This window comes from Lasioglossum baleicum, chromosome 12, assembly GCF_051020765.1.
Source record: "Lasioglossum baleicum chromosome 12, iyLasBale1, whole genome shotgun sequence".
Classification (NCBI taxonomy): Eukaryota; Metazoa; Arthropoda; class Insecta; order Hymenoptera; family Halictidae; genus Lasioglossum; species Lasioglossum baleicum.
In genome coordinates this window covers 7,736,697-7,761,472 of record NC_134940.1, presented here as the reverse complement: position 1 = coordinate 7,761,472, position 24,776 = coordinate 7,736,697, and the positions used below count along the sequence as shown (strand labels likewise).

The window sequence follows — 24,776 nt, the reverse complement described above, 5'->3', positions numbered from 1 at the left end:
CTTCGAGTGCTTGTCTCGTTAAGGATACGTATGCTAACAGATGAAAAACATGCCTTTGTCCCGGGACAAAAAGCATTAGCTCGAAAATGTGAGAATCGTGCAAATCGAAAAATCCGAGAGCCTCGCTTTGTCTTCGTGCTTGCACAGCAACCCTGGGGAAAAAAGCGAAAGGTGTAAGATTTTCTTGTCTACGGTACTCACACACAGGCGCGCACGCTAAAACGATATGCTCACCGAATCAGCAATAACGGCCGCCAAAGCCGTTATTGTTTGCGCAATCTGTGCATCCGTTCCGCAAAGCGTCGACTCGATTCCAAGGCAAAAAAATTCTCACGGTTCCCTTTTCTCCCCGGAAAAACACCACTGACCTGAGGACGTTAGTGTACCGACCTCCGAACTTGTTTAAAACGAGTTTTACGATTGTGTTGCATTCAGCCGTTCCTTAGCCGGTGACGAATAACCAACCGCGATTAGCATACTTATGCGGGTACCCAAATTCGGCGAAGTGCACACCGGAGTGCCGTGCCGCCGTCAATTGCACTCGATTAAGAGGATCCTTAGTTCGACCTTGCTGCCTCCGTTAGGAGGGTACAAAAGAATGAGGCGAATAAACGCTCTTGACGGTCTAAAGGGTGTGAGATAAAATGCTTTCTCGGCCCGAGGTGCGCGAACGTCTAGCTTTTCTGCGTCGAATCGCCTCTGAAAATCCAACCGACACGACTTCTAACATTTATTAGCAAATTAGCGCTGCTTGGATTGAATTTATATAAAAATGTGGACGTTAAACAACAGTGATAGTTTGTTACGGGAAGCTTCAGTCTCGGCTACATCTATGTACGAAGAAATAGGTTTAAGATGTTCAGATTGATCGTAGCTATTTCGGAGACAGCCCATATAACAATGGGTAAGAAAGTTTACGGGGCAACTGAATGAAATTGCATGCGCATGAAGACGAGGCGAATCAAACGGTCCCGCTGTAATGCCGGGGCAAAGTATATGGCACGGGAGTAATATACAATAAATCATGACTCACCGGAATCGGAGGGTGTCTGTACGCCAAGGTGTTCCAGATTCTTGCCAATAGGCTGATTGAGGTGATAGCAGTGATCGCTGTGGGTATTCCTGACATTGATTTCCTTGTGCACTTGACACTGACCTTTATCCTCCTCTTTCCTCCTGTCGTGGAACCTGACCAGCTGACCGGTGACCTCGCTCACTGGCACAGCCTTGGTAACCGCCTCTGACATGCACTCGGACAGTTTCTCGTGTATATTGATCTGATCGTGTCTGAAGAAAGGTCCCTCGTCCTCAGTCTCGGTGTCGGAGGTACCCGAAGTCTGCGGTGTGTCGGGTCTCGTTGAATCGCCGTCGCTCTCCAAGCTTCTTGCGCGGCACTGTTGCTGTTGCTGCATTGACATTGTCGTCGCCAGCACAGTGCTCGCTCGGGATATCAATAAACTACGTCCCGCCGGTATTCTCTTCTGTATCTGCGAGTCCTTCTTCGCCGGTAACGTCCTATTGTGTTCTTTGCTGATGCACAGACCTGCCCACATGCAATCGTGGTGACGTATCTCCCGCGATTCCAGACAGGTCATCTTGTCGTACGCGACATCCGGCAGAACACCGTCGTCGTACGTCCGCTCGTGATACATGTCCAAGTATTGTGCGTCCACCACTCGGTCCAGCGGGAAGTCCAGGTCGAACTTCTTCCATATGTCGTCGGACACCACCGTCGCGGTGTCCAGGGGCTCGTCTATCAGGCCCAAGTCAGAGCAATCCCAAACAGGCACCGGCATCTCGCCTAAAACCACACCGCAAACAATTAGATTAGATAATTTGTCGGTTAACGTCGATTTACTATATTTATTTCCCAGTGCAAGAAATATCGAACAAGGGAACGTCGAGAGTGGTCAGCGTGCGGCTCGACAGCGCGACGCGTACCTGTCCAGGGGAAAACCCAGAACAGCTAAGGGTGCAGGTAGCGAACACAAATGAGTGAAATTGACAGTGCGAGCGTCAGTGGAAGAGTGACCGCTCAGGTAAACTCGAGTCCTAAGGACACCTTGTTGCCGGCTTGTTCGCTACCTGCACCCTTAGGTGCTCTGGGTTTTCCCCTGGACACGGGTACGGAAAATATACAGGGTGTCCCAGCTAACTTGACCACCTTGAATATCTTTGTTGTTTTTAAAGATACGTCAAATGTCTGAAGGACAAAGTTGAATGGTAAAATGGGGCTCATAAGAGCCCTTCATACTCTTGTATCTTCATATCTCTAAAAAAAATTACATGAAAAAAAAATTTTGTTGGTATCTCATGAGCCCCATTTTACCATTCAACTTTGTCCTTCAGACATTTGGCGTATCTTTAAAAACAACAAAGATATTCAAGGTGGTCAAGTTAGCTGGGACACCCTGTGTATATATATATATATATATATAATAATAGTTTAACAACATTTTACTTCAGCGTGTACAGTGTCGCGAGAGACGCATGACATCAGAGATGCGTTTGTACGTCAAAGGATCAACTCCGACCTCTTTGCTGCTGTATATTTTTGGCGGGAAAAACAGGAAACACCGAGTATACGCTATCCAGTTATCCAAGCGAATGAATCTTCGGAGTTGCGATTCGTGTTATCCGCCCGAGCGGACTAATCGCGCATATTTAGTATCGATCACTTCGATGTGCATCCATCGACTTCCTCCTCCTTTTCGATGTTACGACATGTGGCCTCACGTAGAGGTAATAACGCGGCTTAGATATTGCAACGCGTGTCGTAACGCCTCGAGCATTATCGGGAGAATCAACGAAATGAATGCAGTTGATGGTATGAAAATATGAACAAAGGTCGTGACGCGACTGGCTCTATGTGCATGTACGAATATTAAAAATACTCGGCCTTCGCCACTAACGTGACGCTAACGTACGGTTTCTTTCATTTCGCCACGCTCCGGTGAAACGGTACTCGGCGAGACAACTGAATCGGTATGTATGTATCGTGTAGAGAGAAGTATGGTCGAAAGGGATGACGATCTCGAACTCGACCATGGACTGATTGGGTAACCTGCCGCAACGAATCGGAAACGCGAACGGAGACGCAACGGAGAAGTTGAAAAAAAAAACCGGTAACGCGTGCGACGACAAATCAAACGCTATACACCGAGGTGCGACAACCTGCAATAAATCAAGGACCAACCTCCGAATCCCTAGACGAGGTCATTTTACCTCGCCGCGTGAGACCGTTGCGTCTATTACTTTCAGTTGGAGGGTTACTACCCTTCACGGTGCATTTTGACCCTCAGACGCAGCCTCCGACGGGCCGTGGACTTTTTAAAACCGGTGGCCATTGAGATGGATTCGTTAAAAAAATAAATCTTGAACTTTCTGGACACCCTGTATACGAGAAACATTTGGTCTAGGTTCTGCAGAGAAAATTGAAACTCTGTTACATAATGGAGAAGATTGTTGGGTACAGTAGAATCTTTCTTGGCAATCAAGGAGTAGCTCATGTTTGACAACAGCCGGGTCTGCCGAGACCCGAGCGTCGTATGCGTACAATTTAGCGATGTCATCCAGTGAGTCACGAGCTGTTATTTATGCATTACTTTGTGATATTTCAGTCCATTCATATGGAACTTGCGCCAGGATGCTCAACACCTAAACCACGATTCCCATACGTCTTTCAATGTTCTTCAGTGTCACATCAGTTGATTCATTCAGATTACAACTTCCTTGTATTAAACAGTGTTATGTACTACCTCAGGATTTCGGTATGAGTCAACCAGGCGCTAATGTATTTCTGCAACACGAATTCACCGTGCCAGAACTATCTACAGTCGCTTCAAACTAAACAATAAGCCAGACAGTACGACAGTCGCGACATAGGTGATTATAGTAGCCAAGATAAAAAAGAACTCGACCGTTTTTTACCTCTAAGAGAAATAAATTCGAAAATGACTACGATACCTTCCGGTAATATTGGTGAACCATCCGTGTCAGTTTAGTGATCTACCGTGATCACACTTCGCGCACATGCTCGTCGCGTCAGCGGGCCGCATAGACGAGAAACTATTCTTAGGTGAAGTGATTCTGCAAAGAGGCTATACGGTGATACCGAGAAGAATTAACAGGAGACGATAATACGAGGAAATTCCGATTCTTTCGCAAAGTGACGCATTGTTTTACATAAGCGGCAAGAGGCGCACTGTAGGATCGCCTCGTCACGACGCTTTCCGAGAGTGCAGTTATGCACTGAGAGAAGGAAACGCGTCTGAGGCGCCGGTCACGCATTGAAAAGTCACACGAAATGACGGGGAAGGCGACGCCCGGGGGTCACAAACTCCAGTCAGCTCCTTTTGGTGACTCACGGTTACAGCGAAATTCGCCGGGGTGTGTATCACCACCGTCGCGGATCTGCACGCAAAGAAAACACGCCGATTTTTATTGCCGGCATTATACCACAGACATTACATCCGCCCGATTGAGCCCACCTCGGCGACGCCGAAACGTGCACCGTTATCCACGTTCCCGCGCACAGATGGACCACCACCGTGTGGATATTAATTATGTACGACGTTCTAGCCCGAACCTTGTCACTTTCACAACTAACCGCACTTGTACCGAGAAAGATTTTTGTATTTTTCAAGAAATTCGAATTCGTCGGGATTGCATTTTTAACTCCTTGCCCTACAAATGAACACAGAGTCTAATAAATGTGTATGTTGTTAATAGACTGCGGATCTGTATACAAAATAAAAATGTTTTGCATTGATCGTGGCAAACAGGAATAACGTAAAAATTTATTTCATTCCTTGACGACTGACACATTAAAAGGAACATTACAACATTCTTGAATTTTTTTAAATATTTTACTGTATTATATTTAATTAACAAATTGTTCATAAATGCATAAAGATCCGCTGAGTAGTAGTTCACATTTTCTGTACACCAAAGTAAAATTCTATTTTGTTGTTGTCTATACATGTGTTCATAATTATGAAAGTGGTCCAAGTGAAAATTCTTAAACGAAATTAATTAAATGTGATTTTTTTATGATATTGTCAAAAATGAACCGTTAGATGTTGCTTGTTATTTCAACATTATATGGAATTCATTTTGTAGGACATTTTGGAAGATGGTTCTAATGCCCATAGAAAATATCAAACATGTTAAATTACAAGTTTGGTGATTACAAATGAAACGTATTAGAAAATTCATTTAGTGTAAATATAATTAGGAAGATAATTTCTAAAAAAAATATACAAGGATCGATGATGGCAATGTTTTGACAACCGGTCGGACAAAGACGTTTGACAGTTAGCCGAGTCGTCCATCGCGAGATTCATATCGAGAACGGACGAGGAGAGTCCCGAAAAGTAAGCAACACAAGCCAAGAAGAAGAAAAAGTGAAAGGGGCTGAAGGGAAGAGGGACGGTGAGCTTTGTGGCTTGCTCGGCCGTGAAAAACGCGAACCGCTGAAAAACAATGATACATTAGACGTTTCTCTTTGACCCTACTTCGCTCTGAATCGAACAAAAGCGAGTCGGTTAGGGGGGGAAGAAATCACCTTCCTAGAACGGCCTTGCCAACGAAAGAAAGCATCCCGCGTGTTTCGTGTTACTCTCCCGGCAGGGAGAAAAAAAGATAAACTTTCGTTAGATCGTCCTGGTAACGTCGTCGAGCGCGCGGGAAAAAACCGTTCCCCGGCGAATAGTAAACAGAAGACAAATGTTTTCGCAGAAACATCCCGAATAATTTCTTGCGAAAATTCCATCGATTCCGCACAGACATGTGCCGAATAAAAATAACTGTTTTCGTTTGTTATGATTCTATGTATCACATATTGAACGTTAATAACTGATCACTTTTATAAAACTACAGATTTCTTAATGTTACCACGCGAATTCTCTGAAATTGACATTTTCAGTTAAAATGGCATTCTCGGACAGGAAAAAACAATTTGGTCATTTTATTGCTAACACTGATAATCCATTTGACACTGTAAAAAGCTAGTCGTTCGACCAATCTGCGTGAGGACGCTAGGAAAGGGGCGTGTCCCGAGAGTACAAATTGCGAATAGTGTACAAACTCTATGAAATCCACATTATGTATTTACTATTAATGAAAGTTTTAAGTTAGTATACCAATACAGAAGATAGCATGCAAGAAAATCGGCTCTGAACAAAGAAAATTTCTAGATTTCCGAAAAAAATTTGTGTGAATTACCCTAGAAAGTTCTGTCTTATTTTTCCGTCAGAAATGTGTAATAAAATGATAAGAATTTCTTTTGAGGAGAGACGGATTTTAAAATTGAAGAGAACCTCCGCAAACCTAATCGAATGTTAGCCCACGCTGTACATATAAGGACTTGGACATTCCACGTCGTCCGACGACGATCGATAGATCGAACTTATTTCATATTAGAACCACAAGTCCACATATCGAACAGAGAAACCGGTCCAGCTTTGGATAGGTGGTGGTGTGTTCACTAACTTCCGTCGAACATTATCGTTCAAGCGTGTAACAAGCCGACAGCTTTCCTACCGGCACTGTAATTAAGAGTAGATTTCTTCTGAGGATGAAAGGGCGCGATACGGTAAAAGTATAATGAAAAATATCCCGGGCGGCCTTCAAGCAAACACCAAACGAATTCCTAAAAACTAGAACCGCTATTGCGGATTGATATGTTGCACGACATTGCGATAGAAAGTGCAATATGCCGGGTAAACTCGCTTATCTCCGCCTGACACACATATTTTCGCGTGCATATCGATCCGAACGAAACGATGCAACATTTAGAAACTAGGAAAATATCCACCAGTCAATTTCCGGCGCCAGCCGTCAACCAAAATCTCGGAATTTCCAAACGAACTACGAAAAGAATCAACTACATATTTCTACGACCGCGTTTTGTGCAAAAATTCGTGGATATTCTGTTGAAGATGACATACATGTTGCTTAAAAACAATCGGACCATTGTCACGTTACAATAAATTATATTCAATAATTTTTGACGCTCTCGTCAAATTAATTTTTTTAACTGTAATGCAGCTAATGCAATAAAAATATTTTAGAAAATAAAATGTATGTTTTTGTTAAATTTTGTAACAATGTATTTTTTATTGGACAGTTTTCGTAACCGACAATAGCAAACGTACCGTTCGACAAAGTCGCGTTGACGCGACGCTAGCCGCTGGTCTAGAGAAGTCAAATTATTGGAACTCTTATATGGATTTAGCTCGTTCAATTATTCGAATCGAGCGTCACGCGAGAAAGTTCATCAATCAAGAATTTTCAGTAAAAATATTCAAAAAATGAAAACATAAAAGGAAAGGATAAATTTACAAGCAGGCTATAAAAATTGCAATACAAATTCCCTGCATGTTGAGAAAATTTTGTAAATATTTATGTATTCTTTACCAAACAGTTTTCGTAATTAACCATACGAAAAGTAACGTTCAACAAAGTCGCGTTGACGCGATGCTAGCCGCTGGTCTAGTAGAGTTCTAGAGAAGTCAAATGATATTGAAGCTCTTATATCGATTTAGCTCGTGCAATTATTCGAATCGGCTGTCACACACGCGAAATACATAAATATGTACTAGTGCGCGGTGTGATTTTCACGTCAAAGTTCAACCGAATGAATACATGTGCAACTGAAATGAACTGCCGACTATTTTATAACACTATTTATAGACAAGCATAATTCTACCGGACAGGCCAGCTGCCAGGAAGAAATTCGTAAGTTGATACATACATACAAAGTATTCGTGGGATTTCACTTTCGCGGAAACAAAGGTCTCTCATCGATATTAATATCTATCGAGAACCATCGATTCGAAATAATTCCGAAAAATCTGCATTACAATTTTCGAACGGAATGCTGAACAGCGTCGCGTGCTGGGGGAGCTTGAATAAAACCGTCTATTTAGCAGTCTAGCATGCTAATCTATTTGCATCAAACTGCGACGCCCGGTAACGAAATAATTTCACAAAATTCACTTTTCGCAAAATCACTAGTTAAAATCTCCCGGAATTACTGAAAAACAGAGAAGGGCGGGGACTTGAAAATTAATGTTCCGGTACTCGAAATATTCCCACCACTAGAGAAAACTAAATATTAACCCTTGTGTGGTCAAGCGCGAAATGTATAAATGATTTAAAACCTTTCTATTTATATATTTTAGAGGAACATTAACAAATTGTTGAAAGAAATAGAATAAATGTGTACCCGGTTGACTACACAAGGATTAAACAGAATACCGGTGACAGAGAATGTCGAGGGGAAAAATTCGGGAAAATAATGAACAGCAAATAAAATAATGAACAAACCTGTCGGCCACTTCGTGTTGTAACCCAAGAGAAAAATATTATCCAGTATGGAACTCACTTTGGCGCGGCTTTGAATATCGCGCGAAAAAACTGAACTGATACGAGAAAGGCGCGTGTCCCGCTTATTTGAACCGGTGAATTTTTCCTCTGTTTTCCGGTTCACCCACTCTAGACGAACAGCGAAACGGGCCGAACGGATATATTCGCGGCACTGAAAACGCGTTCTCCTCGGCCCTCGTTGTCGTTCTTCCGCGGCCCGGTGTCTCCGTAGAAAAGTGACACGGGAAAGTGTCTTAAGGTAAAATTATCGGTTCGGGCGATTCAGCCGCGTGTGCTATTGCCGCGTTCGGCCATAAACGTTCCAGCCGTTTTCGTTTATTGTCGAGATTGCTGTACGAAGAGAAGCTGCTGCTGTATTCGACCATACAAAGAAAGAATTTCATTCTCGGCGCGATCTGTACGATAAGCCGGTGGCTCTAACTCTGTCCCTGCGCACGCGCACGGCGATCGGCGACAACCCAACCTTTGCTTTAAGGCCGGTTAAAGGCAACTGAACTGTTCTGCTCGTGTGCCTTGCATCTTCCACAGGCGACGGGCATGCCCACCGCTAGAGACCCGGCGCCAGGACCGTGCCACGCAACCATGTGCCCCACCCCGACATCGTACGCTCACTCCTCGCGGGAGTATTTTGTCTCGTATCGCTCGATAATCGCGTCGCTACTTAGGGCCACTTCGGCCCGCTCCTCTTCTGTCTTCTGACGGCGTTCGCGTCTACAGCCACGGACAGAAATGTATCGCATGCACCCCAAATTCAAATATGTATACATTTCCGTAAATTAACGCTAAATCAGAAATTCTAACTGCGGATTTTTATGCAATTTCTCTAGGCAAATTTTAAGAAAGCGGAAACAAATAAAATTTGATTTTCAATGGTTAGTAGATCTGAAATGAATAAAAGTTGTACTAGTTTCTGTGGAATTTTATATTGTAGCATTTTTTGAACATTTTCAGAAGCAAATGCATACAGATCCGCAGTGTACTTACAACTTTAAAAATGAAATATTTCATTTGATGCAGTCATTTTTGAAAATGGTACTTTGTTTTAAGGATATTGAAGATATTTGTATTTTGTCTTTATCTTCAATTTGTATTTTCAATATTATTGATGAAAATAATGGCTCGATTTCAGTACATTTATGAATATGTATGTAGATATAAACATGTAGCTTCCTAACGATAAGATAAACTGTGTGCTTATCAACAAACAAAGAATTTTTAAAAGAATACGAACATTGTATGCGACCTATTGCACACAAAATAATTTAAAACGTATTGGAAAGATCAAAGATAGTACATACACACAGCGCTTCTTCTGTTAAATTGTTTTAATATTTCGCAAAGGAAGTGCATTGCATTTGATGAAACATTTTAATAGCGAACGGTTAATAGTTCAGAATATGTATATAACATTCACTTACGTTATAAATAAGTCAGATTAAATAACAGAAAAGTGAACGTCAATTAGAGCACAGAATCTTCTATCGCACTTTCTATATTTCTAGATAGGAATAAATATGGCGGTTGTGCAATAAGTTCATTAAAAGTACAATCAGATTGGAAGAATCTTTATTTCTTAATTTAGTATTATTGTAGGTACAATTTTATTACAATTTTCTATAAATTGCATATTGTATCCATTTGCATATTGTATTTGTAATCCAGTAACGAATATTTATTCTGTCCTATATTTAGCTGTATCATCAATACTTGATAATACGCTAATTATATACTTCGTATCTTTTACGATTATGTGTAATGCTCGCTTATAAATTTCAAACAATGAAGGAGTATTCACGAGAAGTTGCAAGTTGATTAGAAGTTGATTCAAGAATCTGGAATTAAATAAAATTATTTCCTTCTCTGATAGTTCCAGTGAGTGCAAAGCAAGGTGGAGCTACCTTGGCTTTTAATACATCATAAATACATAAATTTCCGCAGTCTGATAATTGACTTTCATGTATTGAACAGATTGTGCTGTTATTCATTCTAAAACAGCATTCTTTTGCACACATTGCTCCTCAGAATGTGGTTGAGAGCCACATATTATGGTTTGATGCACACCGGCTCGCATACGTTTGTCATGGGAGAAATATGGAAGCTGCATATGAAGCAGGATTGTGTTTCGCAATCTGTCGAAACCTGTGCCGATGTAATACCACAATCAGTCGTTTAGTATGATAGAAACAGCGCGATCAACGCCCCCACTGTTATTCCTCGACTACAAACGTCTAACAGCCAATAATAAAACTATTAAAATGTTTTCAGAAATATACATTATACAGTTTCATGCTGTAAATGTAAATCAATAGAAGATTGTCCGAAAACTGTGCGTTCAAAACGGTGTTACAATTTTTTGAGCAAGAACAGAGAATGCGCAACGTGTTGCAACTAGGTAACCGGGTACCCGGTCATTGACGTACGAGATAAATAAACCAAATACGCTAATGGAATATAATGAACAGCGCTCGCGAAGCGTTTTCTTTTATTACGGATTTCCCCATTTACGCAATCAAGTACTAATAAACGTATGCGTTATACTTCCGGAGCTTTATATGTAATCCAATAATAACTTCCTCTCGGTACATTTATTTCCAAGGCAACTGAAACAATCGTGTCCCCATCATTTCGCGTATATCGTACTTTTGAACCACTGGTTACATAATGGTTACAGCTTGTTTTAAAAGCAGCGGGTCGCATTTATGGGATCGAAAAATCGTCAAAAAATGCTAGAATGTAAAATTCAGAACTTAATACGATTTTTATTTATTCCAGAACTACAAAGACTACATACCGCTGAGAATAAGATTTTACGTGGTTCCACTTTCTTAAAATTTGCCAAAAAATTGAAAATTGCATAAACACCAGCAGTCTAGTCATGGGTAGTAGCCTCAGTTACCTTTTAACCGATATTATCACACTGTCGTATTTATTGTAAATCGTCAAATTGTGATAGAAGCTGCGGGGAGGTCTTCGCGATTTCTGATACTAGCAGGCAGAGTCGAGACTTTCGGCGTATTGATTTCCTAGACGCCTTCTTTTTCTTAGCAATTAAGGCGCCGCAAGAAAAAGAAAGTGTCGTTGATCTGCGCGCTGATGGCGTATCAACTTGGAATACTCATCTGCCGGCAACATTTGCACAAAGAACAACTGTACACGCTGCCTAGAAAGGCTAGTCGTAATGTATCTACATACGTAGCCCTTGACACACAATGTTGTGCAATTCGAAGCAGCGCGGAAAGCACTGCTGATAGCGTCTCGTTACGTCACTTTCGCGTCAAGGGCTAGACTTACGAGATGTCCCGATGAACAATAATTACGAGTCCCATCAAATTGCCGTAATGTTGCCACTTAAATTCCTCTTCATTCAACAGCGTACTATTAAATAAGATCTTTAAAGTTCTAGAAAAGAATCTATTGTATCCTTTTAGCGGACACTTCTGTTTCAAAGGTAACGGAACATATATTTCTGCATGAAATTCGAGAACTATATTGTTTGAAAATATTCGCAATTTTATCGTTTCACCGGGCGACGAGACGCACCGGCACGACACTGAACGAAACCGTACGGGGAGCCGCGCCCGCTCGATTCTCGTGCCATAATGTTACTTATTCTGCAAACATTACGTCGTTTCGTTTGGAAAAAATTCGATTGTGTTTGTCTATGTCGCAAATCGAAACTTTGTCACAAGTTTCGACGTCTGTCGTAGCATACTTCAAGAGATTTTTAGCATAGAACGCTGCTGTGGCGGACTAGTTTCCGTCGCGCAATACATATTGAGTGCTTCGGTCAATAGTGATGGTATCGAGCAGATTGCGTTCAAGCGTCGCTGAACAAATCCTTGTTTGATTTGCTGTCGCTTTTTAGTGTGCGTCAAATGATTGGATAAATTTTTCAGGAAATTTCAATCATTAGATTTTGTATAATGTTGAAATCACTGTGATTATTTACGTATTATCTTGTATGAACTAGATTTTTGAAAGCGTATTACAGATAAGAAACGACACTAATGATTTGGAACTATGCTTTTTATTATTAACCGAGAATACAGCTTACGTATATGTATATCTCGGGAATGATACGTTATTTATGTGTAGATATTAGAGTGACGAAAAAAAGGATGCATGGTTTCCCATTCTGATGCTGCCCACAAAAAAGGGACCAAAGCAGAGACAGATCAGCAGCTGGAGGTCAGATAAGAAATTTAAAGATTTCTTACTCGATACGGCTGTGAAAATCGTGTACGATGCTTTTCCACTGTTCTACGAAAAATATTCTAGGATTAATTTTCACAGTCAATTTATAAGTTCGCGTAATGCTAAATAGCTGTGTTCTCTTTGTTCTCTTGTTGCTATTTATATCACAGTCGTTGTAGAAGATGCGAACTTATTAATAACGTTAGCAGTGTACGACGGACACAACTGGGAATAAAACTACAATGTCAATGAGAGTTTGTAAATATTGACATATGTACGTTCGTTGTGGTCAGTCCTCTGGGGTATTCCGAATTCAAGTCAAAATAGATTTAAAACAGGGCTTTGTTTAGACTAGAGCCGTCAATACGAAAGTGGTGAAGAGGCAGATCATCCTTGACAGTTCACACTTGGCTGGTTCGTACGGAAGCACCGCGGCACTGTAGATCTAAAGTCGATTTGAAATTCGATAACTTTGAAAATCGATCCAGTTTCAGAGGCTGCGAAATTGTCTGAATCTAAATCACATGAAAAACTAATCTCGGAGGAATCTGATTTTTACCTTAACCGAAAATTTTATGACATACATACGCAAATGGTGTTACAACATTTCTTTTATGCTTGATCTTCTCATTAAAAATGGTCTCCATCTTCAATTATCTTCTAACAGCTTCTTACAACAAGGTGTCTTAGGATAAGAAAGATTAAGATACTCATTTTTATTAAAATTGAGTCACAGATTTGCAAATGCTCAATGAATCTACGTCCGATTATTGATTCTGCCTATATCTGATTGCATTTAATCGTTCCGGATGGCACGATAAGAGATTTGCTTTCGTTACAGTGAAGCAGATCACATCGGGTCGGTTTGCTCTGGTGGAAACTAGCTCGGGAGAGCATAGATGAAGATCTTCGTTGGGTTATAGTGTCATGAATCGATCAACGATTCCTGGCTTTGCCTCCGATAGCTGACGGTCAATAGAAAATTGATCTTTCAGCCGGCCACTTCTTGAAAGGATATTGAAAGAGGTGAACCTCGCCGACAAATCTCTCGGGATCGCCTACCCCTTTCAAAGTAACTATCTGTCGGTGCATCTTTTTGTGATGTAATGGCGCAGGGACTCGGTGGAAAGAGAGAGGCGATGAGAGTAGGCAGGATAGGAACGGTTGATGGATTATTCTGAACGCGTCTTTGACAGTACCGTAACGACATTCCACGGACCAAGACAGAAGTCTTACTTGCTCTGCCGTGACTGTATTTACTGCGGGGAAAGTGTGCTCACCTTATTAATTCCATTTCGTGTAACGAATCACCGTGGCTCGATTAATTAACTAGGTTATTCTATTCTAACTGAAGCATTAGCCTTTTAACAGTGTACGTAAAAACTGACATTCTGTATGGAACCGTAACGATGGCCTCCCATTATTTGCCATTGGTTTTTGAGACAACTTAATCGCGAACAAATCCAAAGTTCAGCTCAAAATTAAAGCACAATATAAATTACAAAGTTTCCCTACATAATTACATAGTACTCTATAGAGTTTCCCTCCGATCGATACGAACCGAGGAAAACTCGTATTCGTTAAATTGAACTTGATTGTATAATTGTGTATAACTAACGACGTCAAAGGGTGTGTTTATTTCGCATGAAGATCCGCAGTCGTAAATGGTCATTAGCAGACTGCGGATTGCGTGAATTTATGATGAAATAGAATAAATGTGATACAAAAGTCTGAAGGCATTGGAAGAATTGAAAAATATTGTTATACTATGTCCAACTTTAATTAATTATTTCATTCCTGTGGCTTACAATCGGCGCTTATAAAAATGTTCATTTGGCATTACAAGTCCGCAGTCTATTCATGAGTAACTCAACCATGTCGGCAGCATGTAACGTCGTCGCGCGTACTATACTACATAGTTCGGTCCGTGGAGCGATTCCGATTTCGATTCCTTTCATTCATTAACCGCGCTCGCTGCGAGTGCACTGACTGACAGCAATAAGTATCCTCGGCCACGGCAGACGGAAGATAGTGAAAGGTAGAGGTGGAGGAGGATATGCGGGAGTGTGTAGTGGGAGGTCGAGCTGGTGATCGCATGCGCGACTCCACACCCTACTCAGCATTTTCTCTGCTGGTGCCTTTCTCCTCTTCTTACTTCACACCTCTTCTTTTCGCCATCCCGTGTGAATAACCGAGTGGCAGATGACTGCGTGTGCAAGGTCAACCGGCGTCTGCCTTCATCCAGGAGATTTGCCAGTGGTGACGTCATCGGATACGTCTTCGATTCTTCGTGAACGGCTTACGCGAATTTCTACAATCGCGCGTAACCGTTTGATTCCCTGGTATCTGGAACCACCCCGTCAATTCCATCTTACCCCCAATCCTCGCCAAATTAATTTAGTCACAGCGTCTGAAGAACGCGATTCTATGAAACAGTGTTGTACCACATGTATTAGGTTGGGAGGAAAGTTCTGTCGTATTTTTAATTTTTAAATAAGTAGGTAATTTTGCTTGTAAATTAAAAACACATGTTGCTAGTGAGTTATTGGGAAACAGGAATCGACAGGTTATCTGCTACAAGTTGTTACAAATAATTGATTCAAATGTTTTCTTTAAACTACGACAGAATTTTAGATTCACTTTTAAAAAATGTGTGCAAAATTCTAATTCAAAAGGTTTAATAGCTCTTTCGAAAACGATTCCTCAAAATTGATAAAGAACACCCCGAGTGTCTCTCTCCTTTGTTCCATCCTCCCCCTCGAACCTCCCAAACAATTGTTTCAGTCAAGACGGGAGAAACTTTCACGCCACCGATCATTTGAATTTCAAGGCAGGTTTTGCGGACAAATTGCTTTCATGGCTTTTAGCCACGCTGACATTTTGTTGATGCCACCCCTCAACCGAAGCCAACGTTAATTATTAGCATTCGATCAACGGAAAGTGTTTGGTCCCTCTTAGAAGAGGGGCTTGCGATTGTTACGTTAATGTACAGCCTCGACAAATGGTCCTCCGAGCAAATCTTCTTAGTGAAGCCCGACCGAGAGAAACTTCTTACATCGTTGTTAAACGATACAGTTTATTTTGGAAGTTTCCGAGCACACAATAATCGAGTCTTAGAATGAACTTCGCGGGTTGACAGCTTTGCGAGCTCGTGGCGCTTGGCTGTCGCAGAATGGTTACCGCCACCGCATTGCAGAACTTCAAGCGTTTGTAGTGCGCAAAGATCGTCATAGTGGAATTTCATTGAATTTTCGTATTTGTGAATTAACACATACAGTGAATTAATTTGTGAAATAATTATTTAATGGGTAACTCTTAGTAATATAACTAGTTGACAAATTAAATGAAAACGCGATTTTCGCATTATTTTTTTCTATGAGTTCAAACTTCAAACTATTCGCCCCATTGTACTTCGTTGATATTCCGAGCCGCCTGTATTCCTGATATAAAAGCTAAATAATTTGATAAAAATTTGAATAAAATTAAATATCAAAAGCATAATTAAATAGAGCGTAAAACAAGTTTTAAAATGACATATATAACTCATTAAATTAAGGTAAACGTATTTTTTAAATTTTCAATATAGGTCCACATAAAAAAGTTGTAAAATGCAACTTTCAGTATTTTTTCTACAATTCCAATCAATTGGAATTTAAAAAAAATTTGTTTTTACATCCTGTAGTAAACTAACTGCTCCAGCTTCCCAAAAAAGTTCAAATCATATAGTACAATATTAAAAAAGTTATCGTCTTTTTTAGACGGTCCGAATATTAATTCGTTCCACCGTGTACGTTCGTACACCGCCAAAGTGAAATATCGGTTTACCGGTTATGGATTTCTCCTGAATTGTTGGTTGTACTTGCAGCAGGTATACACCTAACGGTGCAGGGTACTAAGAAGCACCCGTAATAAATCCCTTTACTGCCTGTGGATTAGTTCGTACCCTGAATATAGCCATTGTCAGTTTAGTCTGCCTCGTTAAGTAGGTGTTTAACAAAAATTTACATGGGTTATTTGGTTTCGAGCAGCTTGTCACTCTTCATTGTTTATAGGAAGAGCTGTAGTATCCGGTACGCTATTCAATATTCAGAACCATTGAAATAATAACAACAATTAAAATATTAGTAGACGTGCTTCTCGAATAATTCATAAGCTTGTATCCGTTTATTACGTTGTAAACCATTGTATCAACTGAGTATCAATGAATGTAGGTAACATTTTATCGAGGTATGATGAGTAGCATCAAATTTTTTGTGAAATCGCATTTTTTGCAAGTACCCGGACTATATAGCTTGCACGGATGATTGATTCCAATGATTTGCAGTATTGTGCGCCTCTGTCGGAATCGAGGAAGATTCCTGCTACAATGTTTTGCCATTAAGGTGAAAAAAAATCGGAGCGTAACGAAGAAGGAGGATCAACGGATCAATGCGTTCAATATGGAGTCTTTAACGAAAAGAATAAAGCCGTGTCATGAAAAATAATTTTTTGGCCAACGAGTAATTGACGATGCAGTACCGTTATTGCAAGGTATATAGTAGCCAGTAACAATATGCAATTTTGCCGTCTTCTTAGGTGGTATGTGATCACATTTTATATTTCATAAGAATATTAATTTTTTAACACTAATTATATAAATTGTAGGTTACTGGACATATTATAGTACAATCCCGTGAATGTATCTTAACGCCAGTGGGTCGAACGAATAAAATGAAGTAATCTAACAAAGATTATGAGAACTAATCTTCGTGAAGTATGAACGTGTTATCTGAACGAAGTGGTGAAGTTATATCAATGGCATGCGCTAACTAAAAACATGATAAAAATTTAACGAAAGAAGTAAAGTGTCCCAAATTTTCTTAACATTCGCATTCGTTCTGTAGACGTTTAAAAATATGGGTGTATTACACCAATACACAACCGATAAACTATCTTCCACCCTCGTTCCATAGCAGAAATATTTGTCGAATATTAGATAACATTTGTTGAAACATCTAAAGTCGATGTAACGATAGTGGCAATAGGGGACTTGAATGATAACGCGATGGTCAGGCGGTAATCTCTATATGAAGCTAACAAACTTAGAAGGTTACCGCGATAAAGATGTTAACGCCTCCTATTTAAACTTTCAAACCATGTGGGACTGCCTGATCCATATCTTTTCCTAGAATCTTCCGCCGTATCTTCCAGTTACGGTAGATCTCTGAAATATGTCTTTTTGAGAATCGTTACAGATAGATATATTTTTTTCTACGACTCTAATGGAAGTAGTTTTTAACACTTCACCTTCTTATGCATTTTAAACATGTCGAAAACGCACTCGAAAGCGACACCAGAGGGAGAGAGAGATCGTGCACTTGTGCCGAATGAAAGAACTGAGAAGCTGAAAGAGAGACGAAAAGAAGAATATCGAGGGAAGTAGGTGGAGCCGAAATTTTTTCCAAACTTGCGGCCACATGTCGCATCGTAAATCTCGCAATAATCGCTTCTCGGTTCATTGAGATTCGATGACGCTTCTCGGGGCCGTTTCTCAAGTGTCCGGAATCAGGTAGACGGCTCTAGCTACAAGGTTACCGTCACAGGCATCCGCGGGGATACTCAGAAAAAGGGTTTCCGAATTTCGCAATGATCTAGCCCTGTAAATGCTGACGGGGGAACCGCCAGAGAAAGAGTAATGGTGCCCGTGGTAAATACGGTGCCTTAGAATTTGACCGCGGAGCTTCTCTCAAGGATACAATGCTGTGTGAAACCATCGACGTGGGATCCATTCGGTTTTTTCGGGCCATAGAACTATACATAGTACGCCCGGATGTATTATTAAAGTTATTAATAGGTATCCGTGGAAGTATTAGATTTCAAAATGCTCGAATTTATTATCTGAGATTGGAAACCATTTTCCATTCTGTTCGAACGAACAGAATATAAAATGATATTCTACTTGAATTTTTCACTCAATTAATTTAATCTTTCACGTTTAATCATTGAATTTAATTTTTCGTGTTAATAAGCGAAATGCTCGGATAATTAGCAATTACGAGCACAATAAATAAATGGAATTGGACATTAATAAAGTGGCCCGGGTTATGTGTCTTTTGTCGGCGCCGGATTATCTCGTATAGAGGTACATTCCATCTATTTGGTTGCTGTTTCTAAGAAAAAGGGTTGCAAAATTCCTCAGCGAATGGGTCGATGGAAAAGGAGAAGGGGATCGTGTGTATGTGTATTCCCAGAAATATCTTTCCTTTTTAGATTATTTACCTTCCCCGCTTTCTATCGGTAGACAGGTAATATGCGATACATGGTAGGCCCAGGTAGTCGACGATAAGGTAATTAAACATTCCACGTGAATCTCACGGGTGCTTCTCACCTATCTTATTGTTGGTGTTCACGTACATTGATTCATAGTGATTACAGATTACGCTGTATCACTTCTCAAGTTGTCTAGTTTTATGAAACTGTAAATTTTGCGTAAGTTCTTAATAAATCTAGATAAAAATTCGATTCTCCATATACGAAAGTTCAATATCCTTAGGTAACCTTAAAAAAAAGGTTAAAAGTAACCTTACGTCGCTAACGCGCGTGTCTACTTTTTTCCTTGATTCAACGATTAAGTAATTTATAATGGGAAAAACCACTTAATCTTTTTTCTCCGTTTTTTATTATTTATCTTGTAGAACCGCACTCGATAATGTTTAACGGAAAATAAATAGTTGACGAGCAAACTGTATCTCGGGTTTATCAGTTTTTGATAAAATTATAGTTCTTGTGCGGTTTTCGCTCGAACTTATCCAACACTTCAGACCTCGTGCAGTTAAATTTAACTCGTCGACGATTATGAGCTTACGTGTGAATAGCCAAACTGCTTGTCACGTGTAATGTTTCAATCGTAATGTAATGTGTACTTCGCAAATATTTATAGTGATAAGGGAAATTGAAATTCACATGCGAAAGCTCGGCATATAGTGATTTCAGCCCACTGTTGTACCACAAGCGATCATAAAACACATAATTATCGTTATCGATTACTATACACGTAGTTTCCCCATATAAATTCATCTTGAATTCTCTTTCAAGATTCAATTTTATGTCTTCTTTGATAGCGAATTACCTCCCACGCAGCTCTCGCGTAATCCTGTTACATAACACTCGATCTTCTTGGTAGATATGGCGATACCAGTAACATAACAATAAATAACACTGTTCAAATATTTTTAAATACGTCATGCCAATGTTGAAACGTACAAAATCTATTATAATACGTAACGTACGGCATGTCGCATGGTTAACGCAATTTTTCTTCGTTCCATCCTCTAAACAAGTAACAAGGAAACGATTACCACTTCGTAACATTCAATCTGCCCCATAGTAATCGAGGATAATAAAGTACCATCCACGTCGAATTACATCAAAGGGATTTCTCGTTTCTTCCGCTGATGATATCGATTACGATCTCCTTTTCTCCTCCCGCGCGACTTAATAAGGATCTCCGGGAACCACTTATTTTATTACAGGTCACGTACTGGGTGCCGTAAAATAAATGGGCCCGATCTGCAACGCAACTAATACGAGATTATAAATTAGTCGTTTCACACACACACACAAAAATAGTTTTGTATTTCCACATACATATAGAAACCGAAAGAATTAGTTAAGGAAAATTAGTTAAGGCCTAGTTTCGCGTTACGTCGGTGTGATTGATGTAGAAAGAAATTTACGCCAGCAGAACTAGAAACCAATTTTGCTCCACGTTATCCGAGCCGTGATCTGTGAGACGTTTTTTTACGAACACCCTGTATATGAGATAGCTCCACTTTGCTCCTCGCACTGACCTTCATCCTATTAAACCATAAATTGCTCCGGAGTCTACGGCGGGTAAAGTTTCTGGGTATTTCGTCGGTGGCAATGCGATCTTCCGATGTTCATGGTGCCTTAGAAAAATGAGACACACGACACCTCCGTACAACCCTCGGCCGAAGGGACGAAAAAACCGGGCCAATGAGGGTGAGGATCTGGGCAAGGAGCCGGGGAGAAATTGCCGTTTTACGGCGTTTCCATAAATGTCGTTGGACTTTCGAAAATAAACACATCCACTCGACGCGCCGTGACACCATTTATTACCCCAAGCGCGGTGGAAGAAACGACTTCCCCGCTTTCGAGGTTTCTGGGAAGCACCCCGGTGAGCTGGAGAAAGCGCGTATTCGTTTTGCTGGTTTTTCGAGCACGCTTTAAAGCAATTTCACGTAATAGGCGCCAACACGTATAACCTCCTGGCCGATAAGCTTCGCCATTTTTTTTTTGTTCCGTCTCTGTCGATTAAATGAGTTATTAACACGCTGCATCGCATGGGTCGATCCGGAAATTAATCAGTTATTGAAGAGTGCTCATTTGCATATTATACCATTGAAGAAACACGAGCGGCTTTCATTTTAGTCTACGAACCAGAATTTATTGCTCTCTCCGAGCTCGATAGCCGGTGGAATTAAAAGAAGACGGCTAGAATTCCAGGTGTCGATTTTTATGGAAATCAACTTCTTCGCTTTCGTCACTTACGCGGTTATTTATGCCTTGACAGCATGCAACGGCGTGCTTTTGCGAGTCTTTGTGGCTATAGTAGCTAGAGGCTACTTAGAAAGTTGGATTTTTCGAAGTACATGTCGAATCTGCTGATCACTAATGGAACACCTAATGTTATCAGTTTTTCGTCGAATTGTACAACATTACATTAAAAAAAGTTGAAAATTTTTGGTCCCCATTTGGATTTTTATGCGAAATAAAAATTTTGTACCTGAATTGCAACAAACTGGAGTGAAACGGGAGTTCATTTTCTTTCTTAATATGTTGAATAGGTTGAAAAGAGTATATGTAACAGCATTTTAAAATCCTTCTAATGTATTTACTGTTTTAAATTACACCTACTCATTTTTTCCATAAATGCATAAAATCCGCTTTCTAGCAATTAGTAATAGCATTACGTGCAATTAAGTTAGGGGATGACAAGCTCCGATGATAGTTGAATGGTTCGCGTCTGTTTGACGTCGATACAGCGAATTATCTTATGTAGTAACTAAAATTAAAGAGAAAAAAGGCGAACCACTCCACGAGACTCTTTATCATTGTCCCTCAGAGTTATATCAATGTCAAGCTGAAGCATTGAGGAGCAAAGGCGAAAGCAGGCACGCGGAACGATTGCTACTAGTGGCGGCAAACAGAAAAAAACGGCAGTCATGTGATCGTGGAAAAGTTCAGATGTTGCCGGGGAGATAAGAAGTCACCGGCTACTATCTCGCCGGTTTCTCGATTTTTGGCAATTAACCAGTCACCAGAATGTTTTTATCTCGAGGATGCGTAATGTCACTGTGAAATCGCGCACGCACGTTTCGACCACTCGGGTAAGTTGCAGACTCGCGTGATCGCGAATCGAAGCTGGATACATGTTACATGAGGGCCCGACATCTTGTGATTATAACTGATTGTAAATCTGGTTATCGTTACAGTGCCGTTGGGTAGCCACACGGCCCGAAATCGTGGCCATTCACTATTCGTCTTCGAGTTAATGAGGCTTTACTAATCCAACTACACAGTTACCGTATCAGTTATATATTCAACTTTATCGGACGAATCGCGTAACCTACTTCTTCAACAGCTGAACTTCGGCCTAATTTAGACGCTGCTCTTTTTAAAGGGACTTGTATCTCTAACACTGAACCTACCGAACGCTCAAATCAACTGGTACACCCCGTGGCAGAATGTTTCCAATCGGAGGCATTGATACGGATTTTAGTGAAAACATTCAAAATTTCTTTTTAGAAGTATAAAATATTACTTTATGGAGTTAAAACTGATGGGAAAAGGGGCTTATTGAAGAAGGAAAAACAACAACATAACATAAGCTTCTATTTATTATAACAATGAAATGAGAAAATAAACAAAATGTTACACGGAAAAAAGTTCCTGATTAATAGAATAGCTGGAAGAAAGTTTCCGATTCAATTTACACTGTCCAACACCAAAATTGTTCAACAATTACTGTTGGATGATTCTTATACATAGAGTTTCTTGCGCTGATTCCGAATTTGCCCTTAATTTTTCCCCTAGAATATTTTTCAACTTTAAATAAATATTGTGATGTTATTATAAAAGATATTGGACTGTTCTTTGCAGCAAAAGATTCTGTAGACTTTCTCGAATACAGTGATATCCAATATTAATACATTATGAATGTTTAAACATGTTTAAACAATCGTTAAAGATGGAGAGACACCACTTTTGCACGAATTGTTGAGGATATTTCTCAGTTTATCTTAAAAAATAATTTATCTTGGGAAACCATCGTTTGCGACGACGAAGTTTGTAGCGTGTAACATTTTGTTTATTTTCTCGTTTCTTTGTTATAATAAATGAAAGCTCATGTTATTTTGTTGTTTTTCATTCTTCAATAAGACCCTTTTCATTTCCCATCAGTTTGTAGCGAAGTTTGTAGCGTGTAACATTTTGTTTATTTTCTCGTTTCTTTGTTATAATAAATGAAAGCTCATGTTATTTTGTTGTTTTTCATTCTTCAATAAGACCCTTTTCATTTCCCATCAGTTTTAACTCCATAAAGTAATATTTTATACTCCTAAATTGTGAATGTTTTCTCTAAAATCCGTATCAATGCCTCCGATCGTAAACATTCTGCCACGGGTTGTATGTGTTGCCTGGTAAAAATTACAAGATCAAATATAATAATTAATATTTTATTATTGTAAGGGATATCGAAATAGCAAACGTCGAGAGCGGGCAGCGTGTGGCTCCACTGCGCGACGTGTATCCTTCCAGGGAAAAACCCAGAGCACAGTTGGGGTTGGGGGTGCAGGTAGCGAACATGCTGACAACAAGGTGTCCTTAGAACTAGAGTTTTCACACCGTTATTTTTTATCGGGAAAACTTAATTTTTTTTTATTCCATCTTGTTAATGACTCGAGCATATTCAAATGTACTTTTTCAGTCGCTATAAGATGGAATAAAAAAATTAAGTTTTCCCGATAAAAAAAAACTATGAAAAAATAAACGGATGAAAGAAATTGTTCTTCCATGATATTGAAATTATGCCATAAATATTTTTTGTGCCATTAAAAATAAAGAAGATATTTAGGTGGCCTCCTTCAGCTGAGACACCCTGTAGAAAGAAATTTATGATCATTGATCCAAATTAGCAATATGGAATTATTGATCCAGATTAGCAATGACCGAACTAAAAACACCGACAACACGCCGTTTATCATTTAAAATGCGGGAGTTCTCGATAAACTTCCGATTTCGATGACGCGATAGGAAATTACGAAAAGGCCGATCAGATGGGGATTTGTCAAGTGTAAAGATCGATCGATCCTCGAAACGTCAAATCGATAACGATAAACTAGGACAGGTAATAGATGAAATTAATTGAGCCCAATGATGATTAGACATTCATGTGTTACGCTACAGGGCAGTCCCTTGGCCAATGTGAAGAAAGGAAAAACTAAACTAGACAGCGCTGTCTTCACGCAAAATAAAAATTTTCCACTTGAATTGCAACAAACCGGAGTGACATAGAAATTGATTTTCTCTCTTAATATGCTGTTGATGAATTCGTCTAATATTTTCAATGTTTTAAATTATACCTACTCGGTTTCGTCATAAATGCATAAAATCCACTGTCTAATTATGACAAATATCTTCGGCGACTTGTTGAAAAGATTAAAGATCTATCGGAATACTCGGAATATTTTGAAAATGTTCACACGTATCGATACCATGCACGTGTGCAGATAACTATATTGAAGACAAAGTTAATCCTGATAATCGTATCGAGTGGCCAGGTTAAATTATCGCACCTGTGCAAGTGCCTTTTAAATCGTTTTTCTGTAGACTGATCATACTTTATCGCATTCCATTTCACGCTTTGCAGGGAGCGATCAAATTATTATGAACACTTCGAAATTACTACTCGTTTGAAGTTTGGTATTACACCTAATAATATATTGATCTGTTTCGAACTGTTCCAGCGTCGTTCGCGTAAAAATATAATTGGACTTCTGTTGCTTGTACTTTATCAATTTTCGAGGAAGAGGAGGAAGCAGTTAGTATTGCTACATTGTGAAAAAGTGTTACAATTCATGACACCGTGAGAAAGGAATTCTCCATGGGAACGTTATTATAAGTTTGAGTAC

The 24,776-nt window shown here is 39.9% G+C and overlaps 1 protein-coding gene and 1 long non-coding RNA gene across 3 annotated transcripts in view; one reads left to right on the top strand and one right to left on the bottom strand.

The window, feature by feature from the left end:
- Myc (bHLH transcription factor Myc) overlaps nucleotides 1–8,897 on the bottom strand; it is a 30,709-nt gene extending 21,812 nt beyond the window's left edge. The window contains exons 1-2 of the mRNA XM_076435826.1: nucleotides 8,332–8,897; nucleotides 1,034–1,801 (exon numbers count right to left, since the gene is read on the bottom strand). Of these exons, the coding sequence (XP_076291941.1) occupies nucleotides 1,034–1,796 (763 nt within the window). The 5' untranslated portion in view covers nucleotides 1,797–1,801; nucleotides 8,332–8,897. The remainder of the gene's footprint in view (nucleotides 1–1,033; nucleotides 1,802–8,331) is intronic.
- A 4,558-nt stretch (nucleotides 8,898–13,455) lies between these two features.
- On the top strand, nucleotides 13,456–19,086 carry LOC143213998 (uncharacterized). Of its 2 annotated transcripts, none has more exons than XR_013010080.1 (3): nucleotides 13,456–16,567; nucleotides 16,638–17,115; nucleotides 17,230–19,086. It is a non-coding gene; the product is annotated as an uncharacterized LOC143213998 (long non-coding RNA). The 2 variants fall into 2 exon arrangements; XR_013010081.1 differs by having other exon boundaries at nucleotides 13,456–16,792; nucleotides 16,910–17,115.
- The last annotated feature ends 5,690 nt before the right edge of the window (nucleotides 19,087–24,776 follow it).